Source organism: Dicentrarchus labrax, unplaced genomic scaffold, assembly GCF_905237075.1.
Source record: "Dicentrarchus labrax unplaced genomic scaffold, dlabrax2021, whole genome shotgun sequence".
Classification (NCBI taxonomy): Eukaryota; Metazoa; Chordata; class Actinopteri; family Moronidae; genus Dicentrarchus; species Dicentrarchus labrax.
This window is the reverse complement of record NW_026136711.1, coordinates 27,065,019-27,087,733: the sequence shown is the minus strand read 5'-3', so window position 1 is coordinate 27,087,733 and position 22,715 is coordinate 27,065,019. Positions and strand designations below refer to the sequence as shown.

The window sequence follows — 22,715 nt, the reverse complement described above, 5'->3', positions numbered from 1 at the left end:
GATTATCCAGGCAGTACTGAATATAAACTTTATCTTTGTCACAACCCAATACACTTTTATGGGCCTGTTGTGACACAAATCAAACAACATTATAATAAGTAGGAGTTTAATACAGTTTCTTAAGTTTCACCTTTTAATGCAGGAAAGAAAGTCAATCAGCTGAAGGTATATTGGCTGCTGAGCAAGGCACCAAACACCTTACTGCTCCAGGGATGCCACTATGTGGAAAACCATCACTCCACCCATCCATCTCTCATTTGCATGTCTATAAGCCGTGTGTATGTGTGTGCATTAATAAAATAAATGTTATTCTATGAGGACCATGTGATGTGGTTAAACTTCCAGAACAATCAAGTAAGTGAAACTTGAGTTGAGACTGCTGTTTACAAGGTCTACAACGAACTGTCCAGCACAACATTATATTTAAAGTATTCAATGTTTTCACTCTTTGGACTCAAATTTAATAATGATATGAAACTTCACACTTTTTTTTTAGAAATGTGAGCAGGTTTGAAGCCATTATTTAACATATAATGTATATAAAACCACATTTAAAACAATCTGTGATTTACAGCCTGCTGTAGCACTAAAGCAAATCCCTGTGTATAGACTGATTTTAATGAGGGAATAAAGAGCCATTTGAACAGCCTTTGTTCCTTAATCCATCAGTTGAGACCCGTTTTGGTCCTTCTGTGAACTCTTAACTTCCGCAGATCCTCAAAGACACTGAATCACAGGAACGTGAGACACCTGGTTACTAACTTTTTGACCATGGCCTGAATAAAAAAAGGTAAAAAAAAAAGGTCAAACTAAGGGAATATAAACAGCGTTTTGACCCCTCAGATTCATTCTGGGACCCCTTGAGGGATCATAAGGAAATGTTTGAATCATTTTATCAAATGATTAGTGTGTGAAGAAATTGTACAATATTTATAGCAACAATATATATTTAGTATTTCTTTGCTTTTTTCTGAAAACTCTTTCATCCCCCTGGCCATCACACTGTACAACAGCTCTCAGTGAAGGCAGGGAGGCCAATAGATAATAGACCATTTCTACCTGCATTTGCACATCCATTTGCACTGTTTTACTTCTATTTGCCCTGTTTACTGTAGCTACTGTTAATTTTATTTATTATATATAAATTTCACCTTCTATTTTATTTTTTATTTATCTATCTATCTATCTATCTATCTATCTATCTATCTATCTATCTATCTATCTATCTATCTATCTATCTATCTATCTATCTATCTATTAACTTGAATGTTACATACAGTGTCCTAACAGTAGTTTAATATTATGTTTTGTGTGTAACGTCTGTAGTCTTTATATATTTGCTTTCAGTGCCTACGTAAGTTACTTTGTGTATCGTGTTATCTTGAGAATGTTGACTTAATTATTCAAAGAATAAATTATAAAATGCAAGCTTTTGTGCGTCTCACACACATGCTATGTAACCAGCAGACAAACTGTCACACCTGTATGAACATCTACAGGATATGATAACTCCTGACATATGTACTCTCTCCTGGTGGGTTTATTGAGGGTGTTTCAAAGCAGGAGGTACTGCATGTTATCACTGTCACATTCAAACATGCAAATAAGTGTTGAGGCCACCGTGGGCAAAGTGTGTGTGTAGGAGGGGGGCAGGCGGTTGGGGATCACTTTCCACCCTGGCACAGGCGAGGTCGACCGGTGCATGTTTTTTAGCTCATTCACTCATTTACTTACCACCACCACCCCTTTCACCCCTCTCTCTCTCACACACACATACACTGAGGTTGTAAGAGTTCAGAGCAGGGTACACAAGGACCCCTCTGAACTCAACAAGTTGGCTCCTTTCCAACAAATATCTCACCTCAGTCAGTTGCACGGCTCATAACAGAGCAGTCTCCGTGCCCTCCTTACCTTGTACACACACAGGCTCACACACACACACATACACATACACATACATAAAAAACACCAGTTAATATACTGCCGTGCTTTCCAAAACAACAGGGTTAGCCCTGCCCAGGCGTACTAAACAGCATTTTAAAACCCTCTTTTGATCAGGCTAGATGACCTCGGGGCTTCGTTTCTCTGCGCCCTGGCACCAAAGCCAGACAGATGTTGTAACAACCAGCGTGAGTGATGAGCTGGTTGAAACCACATCAGACTTTGTAAACACGAATGAAGATGATAGAAAAACAGGGACATGGAAAAAAACAAGAGGAGGAAGCCTGGGAATTGTGCAGAATCACATATGCAGTCACGCACAGTTAACATAGGCACATGTTAAAATGTGCATGTGGTTCTTCTACATGTTCAAAGATATGTATGAGCGCACTCGTATGTAGCATATGACACACAGCAAAAGGAGAACCATGCACGCACCTTCACCTGGCTGAGGAAAAATAAGTATTGTATTAATTTTATTTTTATAGCAGTTTTTAAGCAAGAAGCACAAAGTCCTTTGCAGTGGAAACAAAGTGCAAAAACAAGATACCAGGAACCAGAAGTGACCATATTTGGACAAGAGCGTGGTGCTTTAGAGGATACGCATTGCTACGCCCCTACATTACTGTGAGCTGGACGGTGCTTGGTTTTGGCTTGTACTTTTTCACATAATTCAATTTCATTTATTTAAGGACAACACACATTGCCAGTGTCAGCATGTTTGGTAATTCTCAACAGAAGTCTTGTAGCGTGATGTTTTCAAACCTGAAAGGCAGAAAGGAAGGAAGAAATGTCAGCCTGGTCACAAACTTCCTCTTAGTATAGATAAACAGTACACTAAAATATGTTTCTGAAAACATTTGACAAAAAATAGTCAGTGCAGTTAAAGGATCTTGATCCGTATTTGATCAGCAGAGCCAAGTCTGACAGTTTGATCTAAGGTTTGTGAGCCTAGAGCGTCCCACTGGACGGACTCACTGAAAACACATGGCCATGAAGTGATGAAGCATGATGTGCCATAAAGCATACTTTGGTTTATCATCTATTTTACTCTAAATGGGACCATAATTTACAAAATGAACATCATGCTCTATTGAAGAAGACTTGAAACCAGCAACTGAAAACATGAACTCATTAGGAAACTGTTTATTGAGCTAATAAGTTGGGTCATTTTCTCATAAGGTTTACAGTTTTTCTTGATTGCTTTTTTCAAAACAGTTAACACACAGGCCGAAACAGTGGCACTCGTGGTCAAAATGACACATTTTGTTTGCAAAAGGCTCTAATCGTGCAAAAACATTTAAAATATGCAACACATGCAGATTTTGCCTTCAAACAACACAACTTGCAAACAAGTGTATGAGCTCTTCCAACTCCAACCATTACACAGTGGACAACAAAATACAAAATACAGCACTCAGTGCGAATCAGTGCTTGTCATTGTAGCCTATTACTGTACGTAGCTTTCATGCCAGTGCCATTTGTTGTCAAATTTGCCTTCTTGCAAAGAATTGGATCCAGAATCAGAAATGCTTTGATGCAAATTTTATTGATTCCATTGATTCTTTTTTTCAAACTGTGGCTGAAAACTGAAATACTGTAAATATTAGACAAAATACATGTAAACCAAAATTAAATCTATTAGAGTATAAGAAATTAAGAAAATAAAAATAAAATCTATTTCAGTAAAGTATAAAAATCTTCTACTGTAGAGTATAAGATACTCAGTGTCTTCTGTCTTGACGATGGGGCCACATGGCCTCATCCACATCACATTCAATATCCTCTCTTGCAATGCACCGAGGGAAAAATCTCCTTGCATGCCTTATCCAACCTTGACATTCCTCTGCACCTATTTCTTGGGCAGCAGCAGTCATTGCATTCAGCAAGGGCATTTGCACATAGGGACGGTAATCATAAACCTTCCACCTCCAAGCACTGAAGAACTCCTCTATGGGATTCAAAAATGGGGAACATGCTGGAAGGAACTGCATCATCATTCGAGGGTGTACTGCAAATCACTCATTGACAAGGCGAGAGTGGTGGAACGCCACATTGTCCCAGACAATGACGAAGAGTGGCATGTCAGGCCTCAGCCCTCTCTCCTCAGGTGGGATCAGCCTGTCATGAAGTGCATTCAGGAATGTTATGAGGCGCTCCGTGTTGTATGGGCTAATAGTGGGGATATGGCATAGGACACCATCATTGGAGATGGCAGCACACATGCTATGTCTGTCCTGGAACTGTGATAGTGGCACTGTACACAATGAGGTTCCTTCATCAACATGAATGAAGACATGATGTGCCCCCTCAGCTTCAAGCTCCATTATTCTCTAAGTAAAAAAAGGCAAAATGACAATGAAAAGTGACTCCAGTTGACTCTAACTGCATGATATGACAAGGCATTACAGTATACTGTAGTAATGTTTCCTTACCTTCACATATTGGCATCTGGCCTCCTTCACAACAGAGTTCCTTTGAAATGGAACTGTATAGAGCTGCTTCATGGCCAAATGGTTCCTTCTTAGGATGCGGTCAATGCTGCCATAGCTAAAACAATGGAGTTTGGACTGCTTGAAAGACATCCGTGTTAACTGTTCTGCAAAAGGGTGGGGAAAATGTGTGAATCCAATGAGAAAGGCTTAACACATTTGCAAGAGGTGTCTTGTGCTCTGCTGAGACAATGATGATGAAAACCGAGTGGATCCCAGTGACTTTTTATATAACTCCCCTGTTCAAATTATATCAGAGATTAAGTTATGCATAATTAAGGACATGTATGCTGTGAGTGACAGGTGGGCGCCATCACAGGTCTGGTGTCAGCAACCAGACTTCATTCAGCCCGCCTCTGCTCTGCCCACTCTCTACATATTTGCCCATTTTTGGATTAGCCAGGAGCTGGCAGAGTAAGGACAGCCAAGATGGCAACGGCCATGGAGACGACCACCACGAGATTCACAAAGGCTCTTCAGAAACCTGTGGGTGATGTCAGGCAGACTACGTCCATTTTTATTTATGTCTATGGGACTAATAAGTACAGTTAATCTGCATGTGATCAAAACCGTGCCGTGCACAACTCATTTCTACAGCAGTAAAAGTAATTGTAACAACATGTTCAGCCTGTATCTTTCCCCACACGTGAACATCTCCCACACACAGAAAACACAAACACACTTTCCTCCCACTGAGGAGGAGTTCAGTTTGAGCTACTGCAGTGTCTCAACATGCTTGTCTTGATGATTTTTATGCCCATTTCCAAGTTCCTCTCCTCGTGTTTACTACGTCATTGAGCAATGTGGTTCTTTTCCCAATGAAACCTGATATTGTAACTGTACTCACAGGAATGTTTTTCACCCGGTGAGTGGCAGGGTGTGTTCTTTGCTTGTTCCTGAAAAGCATTCATTTGAGGCTCCACTATTTGCTCACTCTCTCATTATGAACGAGAAGTAACACATGCCACATGTCATGCCAAATTGAAAGCATACCTTTTCCTTGAAGTGTTTCTAAGGGTTCTCCTTTGCAAACCTATTGCTCTGGTTATTATTGTAACAGATGTTACATGAGTGCAGAACTGTCCATCATTCTGTAGTAAACAGCAGAGCCCTCCAACAAGGATCAACAAGTAGGTGTTATGCTCTTATCCTTGACAAGAGGAAATTGGAGAGTGACGATAGTACAGTACAAAGCCACATTAGACAGCACTGGTTGTGTCCAGGTCAATTTGTGTTTCTCTTTACCTTTACTTAACCCCAATCTGTTATTTCTGCAACACCTCACCATAAACTAACATAAGACCTAAACCCAACTGGTGGGAGCAGCGCCATGGGAAACACCACTCAAAGAGATGGGAAGCATTATTCAAAGGGGGGAAGACAAACTTCTACATAAACTGTTCCCCTGGCCTCGGGCTGGGTATCGAACCTGTGAAGTATCAAAAGACACTTTTTCTTGATTTAAATCATAACTTTATATCAGAACATTTCTAATACTATCCTGCCCAAGCAGCAGCTATTATGTGTTATCTACAGTATTGTGTGATCAAAACAAAATACATGGTTGGTACTGTAAGAAATTGCATGGATTTAGTTACACTGGAGTTACACTGGAGATCAAAAGCTGTGCTGTTTAAATTAATATATAATTCACAAGTATATATCAAGTTGTCACTTAAAGAGACAGTAAGAATTCCCCAGAAACAATGACTTTAAGATAATGAAGTTAGCCTTGATTCAGGAATGTATAATACATATCAACGTCCTGCATGTCTATCTAGATCCACTGGACATTGGGTATGTGAGTATGACATGTGTCTGCCTAACAAATCATTCAACTTGGAAGAATAACTTACTGGGAAATGTCAAACTATATGGTGGGATGTCACAAAATGAGTGTTTGGTTGATTTTCTTTCTAATTTGCTACAGAAAAGGAATCATGGTTTATCTCCATGGTTACTAAAGTCACAAAATGTTGATACTGAACATATCAGCCAAGCTAAAGCTGGGCTAGGCAGTTTTATTTTGGCGTCATTGCACAAACAATCCATAATAACTCATTAATTTAATTTAATTTAACTTTAAATGTATAAAATCTAGCATTTAACGGCCAATCACAGGTAATTTCAGAGATGCACATGCTTTCAGGTAAAGCCTAGTATCGCATAGACAGATCAATCTTGTTGTGAGAAGAATGTGAACGCTTGATTAAATGGTTGTTATATTGTTTTCATTTTGGAAAAAAAAAAAGGATTAGACCAGAAGTCCAACATAATGACAAACACAAAGTAGTCGACTGTGTCATTGTCATAAGATGTCATTTTCTGAGAGTGAGGTAAATGTCTATAAATAAACTTAAAGTGAGTAAGTTTGTAATATGTCATGGAGCTCATCGGTGCATGAAGTAGAAAGGGTACGCCATAAGCACACATGGAGTATTTTTTCATTGAAAGAAGAACAAAGAACGCCACCAAAGGCTTTTCTCGATGGAAAATGTGTTTTCGCTCTTCTGCCAACTGGCTGATTTGTTGAAGTTCGCTAGTGATAGACATTGACAGACAGATGGTTTATCCAATCACCTGATAAGTATTTTCTGACAGGTCCTGCCCTTTTCCAAACAGTTTCCAAGTAGGACTTCCCAAAATGGTTCTGTATAACAAACCACCTCACATGTCAGGTTAGAAAGCTCATGGTCTTTGTCAAATATTTAAAAAAATGTAAAAGTGACTTGAGACATGACGGGTTTACTTTGTTAACATTTAAATGAATCCATGTTTGAAAAATGGGAAAGGACACAAACTGCAGATAAATATAAATCATTTATTGTATTGAATAATAAATATATGAGGTGTGTTTGTCACTGACATCTGTAATGTTCATGTGGATGTGTGTGGATGCTTGATGAGGTGTTACGGAGTAAAAAGTCAAACAAGGGCTGAACAAAGCAAAAGCATGAAGGTGTTGGCAAGAAGACAAGACAGAAGAGAAAGAAACTGGAGCTTTTATATCCAGTAGAGCAGTGAGTGGAGCTCCCCTGGCACCTCAAAGACAAAGCAATTATATAAATGTAATATTTAAAATGTTATATAAATGTAATCTTAAGGAGATGGGGGGCAGAGAAATAGTAATTACGCTGGTTAATTAGCAGTAAAATCCCCTTTCTGTTGTCCCCAGGAGGTCAGCTACAGAACAAATAGTTTGTGGAGCTCTTATGGGTTCAGTGTTTTGCTCAATGGCAATATGGAGCAGATGAAGGACGGTTTCTTTGGTCACTAACCACCATGAAGCTCAAACAGCAAATCTGTCTCCTTTTCTGATTTGCACGGCTTCCTTTGAATGCCCACCAGCAGGCAGGCTGACAGGACATCGGTGCATGATGACATCCACCCAGAGCTTCTGTTTATAGTGATAAGATAACAGGCAGGGCGATGAGTTGATGGGGCCATGGGGGATACACTGTATCTTGGGGTCAAAACTTTGACAAATTTACCTCTGAGGCTCAGGTCAGTGGAGAGGTCAAAGTGTACCAGAGTGTGCCAACGATGTAATCAACGAGTTGATGTGGGGTCGTGGCGGCGATGGTGACATAATTACTGCAGAGTAATCTTTATTTTTAATCACTTAACATGTGGAGGACACTTTATTTATATGCCATAATCTCTGTGTAGGATTTATTGTTGTTACGTTGTTGACAAAACAGAAAACATCAGCAGTAATTAACATTAAGTGTTGCATAGTAACCACACCACAGTCAAATACTATTGCACTTGTTGCACTCCTTCACTATTCCACAGACTGGTTAACCTATTGGCTCCATTTGCAAAAGGTAGGACAGCACATATCGTAAGTCAGTGTCTTCACTCCTGCTACCTTTGGTCAGATATTTTTTTTTCTTTCAAGGTGCTTCTGTCATTGACATGCACATTTAACATTTTTCAGCTATCTTCAAACAAGTTTAATACTCTACAGTCATGAAGCAGCTCTGTAAGGCGCAGCGGTGCTTCGACTTCAGTATGTTAACGTGCTCAGAATGACAACGTGCTAATATTCAGCCATATAATGTTTACCATGTTTACCATCTCAGTTTAGTGCATTAAAATCGTAACATCAGCTAATTAGCTGAGGCTGATGGGAATATCATTGGTTCAGCAGGTATTTTGTCGTAAGTAATGGACATATGAACATGTTGACCTCTTGATGGCGCTATTTAAAAAGCTAAGGGATTATCAAAGTTTGTACAAATGTCTGAGCAATGCCCTCTTCATGGCAACCTGTCCAGTAGTTTTCACTCAAAGATATAAATGTCTAGTTTTTCTGGTATTGTAGTTTTGTTTATTTCCCTACATAAATCATACTCTTTGTTTCACTCCATATTTTCCTTCTGGTCATCCACCAGTGCAGCCTGCCTCACAGTTTGGGAGCCATTGTGCTAGAAGAAGGATCAAGTAATTTTGTTCCAATCCATCAAGTAAATGTTGAAATATTTCACTGTGGAAGTGAAAACTTTGACCTGCTTGTGCTTGAGGAAAAGTCAGGGGGTCACCAAAGGAAGATTCATCCTCCTGGCTCTGAATGTCTGTTAAAAACATACATCCATAGAGTCTTCTCTCCTGCTGTTAAACATGCTGCTGTAGGTCTGTGAGAGTTTTAATGTGTCTTTAAAAACACAAGAAGCCTGAGACATCCGTCAAACTGCTCCTGAATGTGTCAATTTCTGTTTTCATGGAAGTAAATATTACTAAATTCCACAGATATGATCCTTTAAAGGTCCCGTGTGCATCATTTAGGAGGCTCTATTGGCAGAAGTGGAGCAGAAATGGTGTTTTACGCTTCGTGTCGGCATGTTGAACCTCCATGTTTCCACAGTAGCCCAGAAGGGACAAACCAAACACTGGTTTTAGATAGGGCCTTCTGTGATTTTGTTTGTGAGTTTTGCGGCCACTGTAGTTTCTTCAACACATCACCCAGTTTGTAAAATACAGACACAAATACAGAGCGGTGTTCAGTAAGTTGCCATCTGTGATCACCTTATCCTACACACGGGTCCCTTCAGCCACTGATAACATTTATCCAGGTATCACAATGTTTTTATTTTGTTAAGGTAATCATTAGAGATGATGTCCTAATTTACTACCATTACTACCATGAGTGCTACCATGAGTTTTCCAGGACATATAGTTCAGTTAGTTCACAGACCCTTTGTTAACTGTACTCTCTCAGTGACCTCTGCATCTTTGGGTGCTGATCTTGTCAAAATGAATGATACAGCACTAAAGTCACTGATTTTGGATGAACCATGTGAGCAACAGTGTTGGTTGTTGTGAGCAAACATTTTACTGTTACAAATTTGTGACCCTAAGTATGACTTAGGCTGTTGCCTATTGATGTTTCCCCTCTCCAAGGAACAAACCTACAGCCTTATTTCTACCTCTTTTCCACTCCTTCAGCTTGCTGCTGTCAGAGAGGAGGGAAGTTAGCCCTTCTCCATCCAGGGAATCCTGACCCAGATAATGAGCTGGCCTTCCCCTCCGCAGCCAGGAGGCAACAGCAGCCTCAGTGTATAGAAGGAGGTCAGCAAGTTCACGGAGATCTCCTTCCTTACAAGCCTTCAGCCCTTCTCCATCATCTCTATCAATAGGAATGACCTAGTTTCTGGTCAGTCAATAATCTATAGGCTATTGTGGGACCCATCAAATAAATAAAACCCTTGTTTGTCTGCGTCACAAATCTTTTTTCATGGTATTAACATTGGCTTGATGTCAAGAATTTTAATCAAGGCTACACAGAAGGTGCAACAAATCGGGATGCATTGAGACGCTATGAATGGCAGATAAAGTTGTTCAACAGTGAGACTTGAAATGTTTTGCCAGCACTGTTGACACTATTTAGGAACCTTTCTGTGAACTGTGTGAGTGCCTCACTGCTGCACGCTGAGCTTGTGCGATGTAGGGCAAAAAACACTCAGCGAGAGGGTGGAGGACACGGCGGTGGAGGGGTGCTCCTTGCATTACTTCACTCCCGCTCTGTTGTAAATATTTTCATTCTTAGTGTAAGGGTGGGCTTTGGAGGAAAGGGGCACCTCGCATTCTAGGTCAGAGGTGTTACGTGACCACTTTGGCTGATGTGACTGTAAGAAGCATTTTCATCTCTAATATGGATCCCAACTAATCTCCTCCTCTGTGGCCTCCACGCATTATTTTTCCAGGAGCACGGTGGTCTCTCTCACTCACTTTCCATTTATGAATGTGCATCTTTGTGTGGACTGTATTTCTCCTTTGCATGTGCCTGCACGCCCTGCGTGTACGGAGTAGCCTCCACTTCAAACCCAATAACCGAACTCACTGACCTGTCAGTCAATTTTGGACATGAGCAAGTTTGAGTCATCAGGTTTGCCTGTCCTGTGTGCTGATGACTCCACCGCTGCCTGAGAAGGTCAGCTGCCGTTCTAACTCGGTTCATCACTTATCTCTCTGCCTGCTGATGTCCCGACTACAGAGCCCTCTCTGATTTGAGTGGAAGAAACAGAGGAAGAGTCAGAGTCGCGCCGTGATATCTAGCCCACGAGATGATGAGAGGACAGTTGAGTGTTCAGTGGTTCAAGAATCAGGATTTCAATCAGAGGCATTTCAGTTTAATCTTAAACAAATTATACAGCCAGCACAAAAGAGAACAGTGTATTTAACACCAGAAAATGTGTTTCTTTAACCCTTAAAACACACAGTAACGACGTGTTCATTTTATTTATTCATTTATTTATTTTGTTTCCTCATTTCTTCTTTATTTTTTCTTTAATTTCTGCAGTTACGGGGCAAAGATATAAGAAATAAAGGATACTTTTTGCTGTTAATTCATGTTTTATAAGGCCACAGATTCTGATACATCTTGTCTGCCATTTAGAATAAACTGCATGCATGTATTTAATTGTGGTTTCTGTGCCCTTTGTGTGTTAGGTTCATGTACCCTCACCAAACTAGAAAGGAAAATGAAAGAAAAAAAATCTGCTAAATTGAGTTTTATCTGTGTAATCCATTTCAGTTTGTTCATACACACTTCATGTTGTATTTCAGCTGAAATTTAATATACAGAAAGCATCCTCTGTAACACATTTATTACGGTACAAAACACTTATTCTACACAAGGTCAAAGAGGAGGGTATTGCGTAGCACTATTTGCCTACAGAGAACATCACGAGAAAACATGTTTTTTGACTTGCAAACCTGAGCAGTGCCAGCTGTCAGTGACACTGCCAGTGTTACCTCGTGTTCAATATGCCAGGACACTGCGAGGTTGAAGTCCTGAAGTAAAAGCCTTGCTCAACAAGCTACTGCTTCATTTTTTTTGCTGTTTAAGTAATAATGGGAAAAACACTGAGAGAACATGTACCTGATGTTCACTAATGTACTTTTAAAATGGTAATGGTAAAATGGTAAAAAGAAAAAGGGTATGAATAGCTTTAGTCTTAATAAATAATAATAATAATAATAATAATGATATTATTTGAAGAGCGCTTTTTGGGATACTCAAACATACTTTACATGATGAACATAGATAACAAAACACTCAAAATATATAATCCACATCAATAATTCCACATTAACAGCAGTTCTTTTGATTTGTGATTTGAACAAATCGGTGCAATCTCTGATTTGTTTGGGGAGACACTTCCAGAGGGAGGTTGCAGCTCTGTCTCTGATACTGCATATGGCTGATTCTTGACTAATTTATAAATCAGCTTTAAAGTGTCAGAAACTAGTCACGTTTACCCATTTTCATAGTTCAGAGCCCAAGTTAACATCTTCAGATTGCTTGTTTTGTCCAAGCAGCGGTCCCGAGGAAACAAACAGACTCAGTTTACTACACACATAACAAAGGAAAGCAGCCTCACATTTAAGAAGCTGGAATCAGAATCAGCTTTATCAGCTTTATTGGCCAAGTATGTGTACACGTGCAAGGAATTTGACTCCTTTTTTAAGGTCAACAAAGCTTAACAAAATAAACATAGAACTATTATATACGTCCAAGTAGGTGAAATAGTGCAAAGGAGTAAATACTGGACTGGTAAAGTAATAGATTATATACATTAAGTGGGTGGTTATGTTCAGTATATGGATGTTTATATACAGTACGACAGGTAGGATTTATAGTTGATGGATAACAGGTACCTGCTGTTTAAGCACAGTGTGTCTTTGAAAATGTAAATATATCATTCATCATTTGTAGGTACAAGTGAATGTTTTTGTGTTAAAGGGTTATTGTTGGCGCTATATGATTTAATTAACTGTGCAGAGAAAAAAATAATTAATCCTTCATTAAGAAGGCTACTGATTGACTTTCAGTCAGTCGATCAATTGTTTCAGCTCTACCTACCAACAGTATCAGTTTAATCAATATGTGATTGAAAAACAAAGCTTTTTTACATTCTAGTGTAATTTACCTCCACTATTCTCCTGCATTTCAGGCCATTCACAGCAAACATACAGTCCTTGGAAACAGAAGAACAGCTTAAAGGGAAACTTCTTCTCATGAAGATTCAGTTTACTTGTTGCGTGAACTCGATTTCTGAACACAGTTGTACAATTTCTTTTGTGGTTATAGACGATTTTCTTTTTATATGCTCAGAAAATTACTCTGGTGACGTCAACAGGGAGTTATCTCAGCTCGGGCTGTAGTACTCGAGTACTCCGATCTCAGACTCAACATGTTTTTTCTGTTGTCTTGAACTCGTCTCTCACCAAATATTCTAGCTGGACTCGACTGATAAGAAACTTCCTCCTTAAAATCGAAACCATTGATGAAGCGTGCTTGTTCAGAAAAGCGGTATTATTAATTCCATCTAGAATAGGCATTGACAACGGCCTCCTGGTAACTATACAATCGTATTCCTGGCTGCCAAAACTCCTCTCAACTGCACTGTTTCGGTCTTGACTTGGATTCGACCGTCTTTGGACTCAGTCCGGACTCTGCCTCAACTATTCCTGGTCTGGACTCGACAAAGGTGGTCGTCACTGCAGCACGGACGTTAAGTTAAGTCATGGACATTTATGAGGAGAGGTCTAATGAAACGTTGGTTCTGAGGAACATTTTGCTGTCAATGGTGTCCAAGTGTTTAACATGTTTATGGAAACATTGTGGTTTTATTGATCCATCCATCCAGCCCGACTTCTTCCCTACATGGAGATTGTGACTCTATAACATCACCGGACCTCCTTCTATTACTGTGGCCACTTGAGGGCCTTTATAAGCTGTTTTGAGGGACTCACGGAAACAACTGATGCCGTCTTTCTTCTTGGGTGGACGGTCTCAAACACATGTACGATCTGGTGTGTTTGAAGTTTTACTGATAGTCAGGATCTTTTAGCCTTGGTCTCATCAATTCTGGTCAGACATCTGTAAAGTGTACAAACTGTGTAGAGATGCAACACTTAATTAACGTAATAAGCCTTAAAACAATAGTTTGACACTTTGAGAAATGTGCTTATTTGCTTTTTTTAACCTAAAGTTAGATGATAGATATGATATATATGATATGAAGTGTGAAGCTATTGCCAGCAGGAGGTTACCTTAGCTTAGCATAAAGACTGGAAACAGGGGGAAACAGCTAGCCTTGTTTGTTTAATCTGTACAAAAACTGACAAGAAGTCACTGTTCCAGACTAACAAAACGTCCCACAGAACTTAAAAACTTTTTGTTTTATGGACTTTTGTACAGATTAAACAAACCAAATATATAGAACTTAATTAATTATCTTTGTAGGTGGATTTTGTTGCCTTCAGGCGGAGTCAGACTAGATGTTTCTGTTATTTTCCAGACTGGCTGCTGGCTTTACGAGAGAGACATTGATCTTTTCATCTCTTCACAAGACAACAAATATGTGTATTTCTCAAAATGTGGAACTATTCTTCTCATGATTGAGTGAAACTTTATCTACCTTTTCAACGAAATGTGTATTAATAATAAACTGACACAAATATATACAAATTGCCTGATATCATGTGATGCCATATGTCAAACAGCATGTTCAGAGCAAATGTACGAATGCGGGCAAAGCGTGGGTGGTGGTGTTTTCTTTCTTCTTTCAGTTTTTTTTTAAGGTGGGGGGGGGATTCGTGTGTGTGTGTGTGTTACACCTGGGGAGGCTAACTAACTCCCCAATATGCAGCAAACATCAGTCAAGGTTCAAGGTTGTTCTGATGCCACCTGAGAGTCTGTGAATGAGCACTTTTACAGGGTAACAACAAGGGGCCCCTGCACATGTTATTTAAGTCATGCCAGCTCTGAAGGGGGGCGTGTGTGTGTGTGTGTGTGTGTGTGTGTGTGTGTGTGTGTGTGTGTGTGTGTGTGTGTGTGTGTGTGTATGTGTGTGTGTGTGTGAGAGAGAGAGAGAGAGAGAAAGCAGGGGGAGAGATATCCAAAAACTGAACCCAATAGCTCATCTAAAGAAAAGCCTTATCAAAAACCTGATAAATAAAATGTATGCTATGATGAAATCCAATTCTATTGATTATATCTGTTTGCTTTGAGTTACATGCACTTATTATAAAGTTGCAAAGGCTGGAACAGTTTGGAAAATCCTAATTAGATTTTATCATTAAAGGACACATGGAGAGATTAAAACAAATACCACAACTCAAACTAACTTTCTCTGTGTTTAAACAGTGTTTTAATGCCCATATATGTGCAATTATATTAAACATTCAAACAGAGAATTTGCTCTGAAAATACGCAGTTACCCCCTCCTTCTCCCCTCAAAGAACACACACTCCAAAACACAAACAAAGCAAACACACACACACACACAGCTCGCAATCTGTCAAATATTTGCCCACGGTGCAGAAGTGTGGCAGTAGTATTTGCTTTGCCAAAGTTTCGGTTCTTCCAATCGCAGGTCGCTCTGAAACACGGTTCAAGCGAACCGCGTCACCTCCGATGTGGCCTGTGTGTTTATTTATAAAGGAGGGGGGCAAGGGCACTTCCTCGGTCTTTCTGGGGTCATACGATCCTCCCAACGTGGATCCATAAATGAATGGTGGGCTCGACGGCCACACCATGCAGGACCGGTCCCTGATTGGTTCGGTGCACGGCAGGAATAAACACTCTCGGGGTATATATATTGGTGAAGGTGTGACACTTCCAAGAAACGAGAAACCACCTAAAAGACAACAAAGAAGAGCTGCTGTTAAACACTAGATTATTATTTTTTTGGGGTTTTAAAACAAAAAAACAAAATAACACAAATCTACAGATTTGAGGATGAGGGCGCAGATCCAAAAAGTTCCCCAGATTGTTGAGTTGCTGAAGAAGAAGTCTGTAGGGCTGCAGCACTACAAACCAACATCCTCAGTGTGCGTCCTGGAGCAGAAGGATGCTGCGGAGGCTGCGCGGTGCCCTCACGCTGCCTCCAGAGCGCCCACTCTGGACGCGATCCCGGGACCCACCAACTGGCCCCTCGTCGGCAGCCTGTTTGAACTTCTCCGGAAAGGAGGCCTGAGAAGACAACACGAGGCACTGGTACAGTAAAATCTCTAACTTATCTAGTTTTGGTTTTTTTCACTCACTTTTCACTTGAGCAAAATGTTCCCAAACGAATAAAAATGTATGTATTTTCGATTCAAATTGATCACTTGAATCTATTCTAGGTTGATTATCACAAGAAATTCGGCAAGATTTTCCGGTTGAAGCTGGGCTCCTTTGAGTCGGTGCACATTGGCTCACCTTGCTTGCTGGAGGCGCTCTATAGGAAGGAGGGAAATTACCCTCAGAGACTGGAGATCAAACCCTGGACAGCATACAGAGACCTGAGAGACGAGGCGTACGGACTCCTCATTCTGTAAGCAGCCTTTCTTTATTATTATTTCTCCTCTTATTCGCGTAGATTAAAAAAATATCGATAACTCGCAGCTTAGATGTGGCACAAGTGTTATTTGAATGAGGTCTAAAGTGTCTGATTTGCAGGGAGGGGAAAGACTGGCAGAGAGTGAGGAGCGCTTTCCAGCAGAAACTCATGAAACCGACAGAGGTGGTGAAGCTCGATCGCAAAATCAACGAGGTGAGTTTCAGATTCAGTTTTAAAACTCACATTTAAAACACCGTTTGTGTTCGTGCTCGATGACTGACCGGTTTTGTCTCTGTGCGTGCAGGTGTTGGTAGACTTTGTTGGCAGAATTGGGAAAATTAACGCCGGCGGGAAGATTGAAGACTTGTACTTCGAGCTGAATAAATGGTCTTTTGAGAGTAAGTTCATCTGTTTGTTCATTCGAGCTGCAAAAAATAGGGATTATTCTCGTTATCAGAATAGTCTGCTGATCATTGTTTTGTCCATAAAATCTGTAAAATAGTGAAGAAAATGCTGATTTCAAATTTCTTCAAAATAATAAGAAAAAACGAATAAATTAGAAATAAACTAAAAAATGATTCACTTAACATGCTGGAACAAATCATTTTTTGGGGCATTTCTGCTTGAAACATGATTCAAATGATTGATTATTTACCAAAATAGATGCAAATTAATTTCTCTCTTCTATCAGCTGATCTGTTTCCATTCTGCAATTAATCACTTTGTTTGTCCAAAGCAATTAAATGTGTCTGTAACAGCAGTTTGTGTTCATATTTCACATTATACTGAAGACGTTGAACTTTAAGAACACATCAGTGGGTAATTTGTGAGACAGAAATATTAAATAAAAAATATCTAATTCTTTGCTTGTCTTTGTCATTCAGCCATCTGCCTGGTCCTCTACGACAAGAGATTTGGTCTCCTGCAAGAGAAAGTCAATGAGGAAGCTATGAACTTCATCATGGCCGTGAAAACAGTGAGTACACCTGTGGTTTCTTCCACTCTGAGCAGCAGTGTGCGTACTGTAGCAAGAGGACACCTACGATGTCCTGTGAGACCTGACTGACCCATGTAGGAACAGTTCATCAGGTTCATCAGCGGCAACATGCAGCAGTATCTCACTGTATTTGCTGGTTTTTACTGGGGCAAACCAATAGTATCCACAATCAGGAGGTGATACGTGAAGCTCACAAAGGTCTCACAGGGCAGCGGGTGCAAGAAAACAAATAGATTATTCTTGAAAAGCATTGATTAACACCTAATCCTTTCTCCTTCGCTCCTGTCTTCCCTCTGTAGATGATGAGCACCTTTGGCATGATGATGGTCACACCGGTGGAGCTCCACAAGAGCTTTAACACCAGAAGTTGGAAGGACCACACTGCAGCATGGGACCGCATTTTCAGCACAGGTACAAACACACTATAAAAGTACACAAATACAAACCACAGATCACTTTTAATTAAGTTCTGTTTCAGTTTTTTTGTTTGTTTTCGAGCTCCCTTCCAGTAAGACGAGAGATAGAGGAGAATGGGGGGGGGGGTTTGAACTGGGTGCCTCAGTGTTTTTTGTGTACTTGGTACTCTGGGTAAATGGCAGCCAGAGTTGTAGTAAACCGCATGACCTAAGAGGGAGAAATCTGCCAAATATTTGTAGTAGCAGGAGGTTGGAAAGGGGAGGGAGGGGGTGCAAAGAGGGAAGAAAATGAAGCTGGTTGTGCTGTTTATGTGCAGCTCGTTACAACCTCTCACTCATTTTCCTGACATTTTGGTGGCAAAGAAAAAAAAGCACTTGCAGGTTGTGTGAGAGCTAGTGAGGAAACTTTATTATTTGTTCAGAGTATTTTTAGTAGCAGCAGACTGCCAGTCAGACTTTAAGTGAATTTTTTTTGCATCATGTGATTTAAATGATGCTCAGCCCTTACAGGCTTCTGACTCACATTAACAGTGAGGGACCAGATCATCTGGAACAGCTGGAACACACAGCTCAAATCATGTGGATGTAATATCAGGACAAAACATTTTAAAAGTAGAAATAAAAATGTACACATCATGTACATGTTTTTTTTTAATGATCATGAATTGCAAGCTAGTTGCATTCATGTACAAAGACCACCCAAAGAAAGGATTTAAACGCTAACATAACTTAATCCAGATTACAAACACTGCAACATCTTATTAGCCGATCTATCGAAGCCCAGGATGGAGGCTTAAAATGTCTTTATTTTGTCCAACAAACAGTCAAAACCCAAAGATTTTCCTCTTCCTTACAACAATGTAAACAAAAAGCAGCTACTCTTCACATTGTAAAATATACATATGTAATATTTGTCATTGTTACTTGATAAATGGCTTAAAAGATTCACCAATCATCAAAATTGTTGCAGATTATTGTAAATATATCAATTTATCTTTTCAGCTCTGGTTGTCAGATGTAAAAGTCACAACTGTCTGTTATATATTGTCATGTGTTTCCAGACTTAACTCTACTGACAAAGTAGAAAGCGGTCAGGAACGAGACAGAGACACACACAGAACTTAGTATATGTACGATTACATCTGTATTGCTTTCTGTTTCCTCAGCCAAAGTCTACATCGACAAGAAGCTGAAGAGGAATGCCATCAGAGCTCCCGATGACTTAATCGGTGACATCTTGCACCAGAGCGATCTCTCCAAGAAGGAGCTGTACGCAGCCATCACCGAGCTACAGATTGGAGGAGTTGAGACGGTGAGCACTACAGAGATGTGTATTTTGTTGACTGGATTAATACAACATTATGGGAATTAATTGCTTCCTTGCTGAGAGTTAGATGATCTTCTCTTATAACTCTCAGCAACAAAACAAATAAACAATTCCGTCAAAGCTATTTTGAAATAATAGATAACCACATAGCTGCAGAACGAGCACCTTTTTAATGTTTTACCTTTCGCCTATTTCCCTTCAAGTAAGGAAAGAAAAAAAAGTGCTCAGCCTCTAAAACAAACAGGTGCTACAGTTACAGTGCTTTAAAGTGGAAAATGAATGTGGTGTGGATGTAACTGAGGAGCCTTTGAGGAACCCCAAACATTCCTCAGCTCCTTTCAGGACCCCACTGAGGAATGCACTTAAGAGTAGCTGCCTCACTAAGTGACATCTCCTCTCTTCCTCCCACTCTCTCCCTCTCTTTCTCTCTTTCTCGCCGTGTTTACCTTTCTCAGACTGCCAACAGTATGCTGTGGGCTATTTTCAACCTGTCACGTAACCCCGCTGCCCAGAGGAACCTGCTGGAGGAGATTAGAGAGGTGGTGGCTCCCGACCAGGACCCATGCGGAGAGCACATCAAGAGCATGCCCTACCTCAAAGCCTGCCTCAAGGAGTCCATGAGGTACAGTACAGCTCACATTATGACAAATAATTAGCTGTAAAAGCTGTAAATGTCGAGCTACACAAGTTAAAAATGGCTGTAGCTGCAAAGAACATGACATAACATCTACCGCTAAATTAGATTTTTCTAAACAGTCCGCAGCCCGAAGTCAGACTAACTGGCTACATCATGATTTCACCCAGTACCACGGAGATTAAGAGGCAAAACTCACACACATGACTGCCTCAAAAACAAGCTTCATGAGATACGGTGGCATGACCGGCAACAACCAGAGGTCCCGGCTTAAAATTCACCGTGTGGTCACGTTCAAATCACTTCCTAACCCTTATACGGTCCCTTCTTCTCGTGCAGTCACAAGTTGTCTAACGTGTTACTTAACGCTAATACCACATCACCCAGGGAATGTACGTACATGACGTCTGATCGGAGATTATGTCTCACCTCATTTCGCGCTGTGAAAAACATCGGAGTATGTTTAGCTCCCGTTAAACAGCTTAGATATGTGTGTCATGCTACACTAGAGCTTCACTGAGACCATATTCCCATACGTTCTTTCTTCTTACAGGTTATCGCCATCAGTTCCCTTCACCAGCAGGACCCTGGACAAAGACACTGTGTTGGGAGATTATGCCATTCCCAAAGGAGTAAGTGGCTTAGTTCTCGTTACCATACACCTAACATGAGCAGATTACATTCTTGTATTAATTTACAATTGACTGATGTCTGCATGAAACATGTTACCCGCTCACATACTGTACAAAGTCTAAATGGAGCAACTTTTAATAGTGTAACTGAATGGAGGGATCAGATTTACACTAACAAGGTCTTTATTGGGTTTTACTCTTGGAATCGACTGCACTATCTCTTCATCAAGCAGTGGAAAAGTCTGCTTTAACGGTTATTTTCGTTCCCTTTACAGACAGTTTTAATGATAAACAGTCACGCGCTGGGGTCCAACGAGGAGTACTTCGACGAAGGGAAGCAGTTCAAACCCGAACGCTGGCTGCGGGAGAACTGCACCGCCAACCCTTTTGCCCACGTTCCCTTCGGCATCGGTAAGAGGATGTGCATTGGCCGACGGCTGGCGGAGCTGCAGCTACAGCTGGCCATGTGCTGGGTAAGATCAGACAGAGTTCACCTTCAGTTCAGTTTATAGACTCAATCAGAGAGAGAGAGCGAGTCATCAGTCACATGATTCTGTCACACAACTCTCTCTTGAAGCTTTAATTGACTGATCGAATCCAATCCCTTGCTTGTCTTTCTTACAGCTGGTCAGAGACTATGAGATTGTGGCAACAGATAATGAGCCGGTCAACGTCATTCATTCAGGACTTTTGGTTCCCAGCAGAGAACTGCCTGTTGCCTTCATCAGGAGATGAGGTGAGACATTTTGGGAGCTTTGCTTACTCTCCCTCTTGCTAATTGTTAAATGAGAAGATTAATACCACTTTCTTATTAAATATTAAGCCACAGTCTGCAGCCAGTTAGCTTAGCTTAGCACAAAGACTGGAAACAGGGGGAAACAGCTAGCTTGGCTCTGTCACACAGAATCCCTGTAAAAGCTCACTAATTAACATTGTTGATAACTTGTTTGTGTAATCCGAACAAAAAACTAAACATAAAAACTATTACTTATTGGCTCAAAGCAGTTGCCAAGTAGGTACAGACTTGTGATACTTTGAGTATATTTTGTTGTCAATTCTTTCACTGAAGGAAAACTTTGGGTGACTTTTAATTGGAAATTATTAGAGTTTGTAATGTTACTTTTACTTTGGTAAATAGCTCAATAGCACTTCAACTACTATATTTGGAGAGGAACAACATGGAGATGTATTATTCAGAGAAGACACAAACATATTCAGGAAGAAAACAGTATATTTACTTGAAGGGAGGAACCTAAAGGAGAGCAGGCCCTAGTGAGAATTGAACTCACGACCCCTGGTTTACAAGACCAGTGCTCTAACCACTGAGCTATAGAGCCACATATGAAGAGGATACATGTACACATTCAGATCTCATCTGATATCTTTATCAGATGAGCTATAACATGTTAATTAGTGAGCTACCTTTGGACTGAACCAGGCTAGCTGTTTCCCCTTTCTTCCAGTCTTTGTGCAAAGCTAAGCTAAACAAACAGCTGAATACGCAGCTAAGTGTATCACTCAAATTACTTTAATTCTGATATATTTTCATTTTACTTTCTCGCTCACTGTAACAACAAACGACCACGCAGACTGTAGCTTTCACACTAATGAATTATTTTGTTTTTTCGCTCCCTCTCAGGCTTCATATTCAACTCTCCTGGACATAGTGACAGAAAGACGATACCTCTGTTGCCATGGCCCCTGATGGTCCAGTGACTCCCTGTATTGCTGCTCTGTAAATAGAAAAGACTGAAATTATTATCCATATAATCACGCCATAAATACCTCAAACATATTTAATACTATTACTTCGGACTGTTAATGACCAAAACACCAGTTGTTATGTACAAAGTGAATGTTGTACAACCGAGGCAGCTGTCCTTAAATCTTAATGTCCTCAGACATGTGTATGTAAATGTCAATCTATTACTTTTTGCTTTTCCTTGTAACTTATATATATATATATATATATATATATATATATATATATATATATATATGGTCACACATATCTTTATTTTTCATTGTGTACATAAAGTGCAATTATAATATTGGAATATTGTACATTGTTTTATGTAGAGACATATTTTATTCACTGAAGTAAATATATTAATAAATGTATTAAAGCTGCGCCTGTGTTTGTTTTTCAGTCTTTGGGTTGATTTGGAGTTCATACACCTAGAATAAAAGAGCTAAATAAGAATAATAAAGATCAGTTTTCTAAATTACATGCATGTATATTTATCTTTTTATATTAGAAAAGCTCTGTTTTCTTTAGAATTTATCCCCAAACTTTATTGTCTTTGCTGTGTAGATCAGAGTTTCATAACCTTGTTGGCTTGTGACTCCGTCGTCACAGGTTGTGGACATTAATTATGAGTTTGGGTCATCTGACGGATTTTAGAGTCCTGATGAGTCCATCATATCAAGTAATTAAGTCTA

At 40.0% G+C, this 22,715-nt stretch overlaps 1 protein-coding gene and 1 non-coding gene across 2 annotated transcripts; one reads left to right on the top strand and one right to left on the bottom strand.

Annotated features, from left to right (window-relative positions):
• The first annotated feature begins 15,421 nt into the window (after positions 1-15,421).
• Positions 15,422-22,403, top strand: LOC127372287 (1,25-dihydroxyvitamin D(3) 24-hydroxylase, mitochondrial). The gene is made up of 12 exons (XM_051415833.1): positions 15,422-15,942; positions 16,071-16,261; positions 16,387-16,480; positions 16,572-16,665; positions 17,152-17,243; positions 17,564-17,675; positions 18,847-18,992; positions 19,463-19,629; positions 20,195-20,273; positions 20,549-20,746; positions 20,898-21,009; positions 21,913-22,403. The coding sequence occupies exons 1-11, from the start codon at positions 15,685-15,687 to the stop codon at positions 21,006-21,008; spliced, it is 1,542 nt and encodes a 513-aa protein (XP_051271793.1). The 5' UTR covers positions 15,422-15,684; the 3' UTR covers position 21,009; positions 21,913-22,403.
• trnat-ugu (transfer RNA threonine (anticodon UGU)) lies at positions 21,538-21,610 on the bottom strand. Its single transcript has one exon. It is a non-coding gene; the product is annotated as a tRNA-Thr (tRNA).
• Positions 22,404-22,715: the final 312 nt, after the last annotated feature.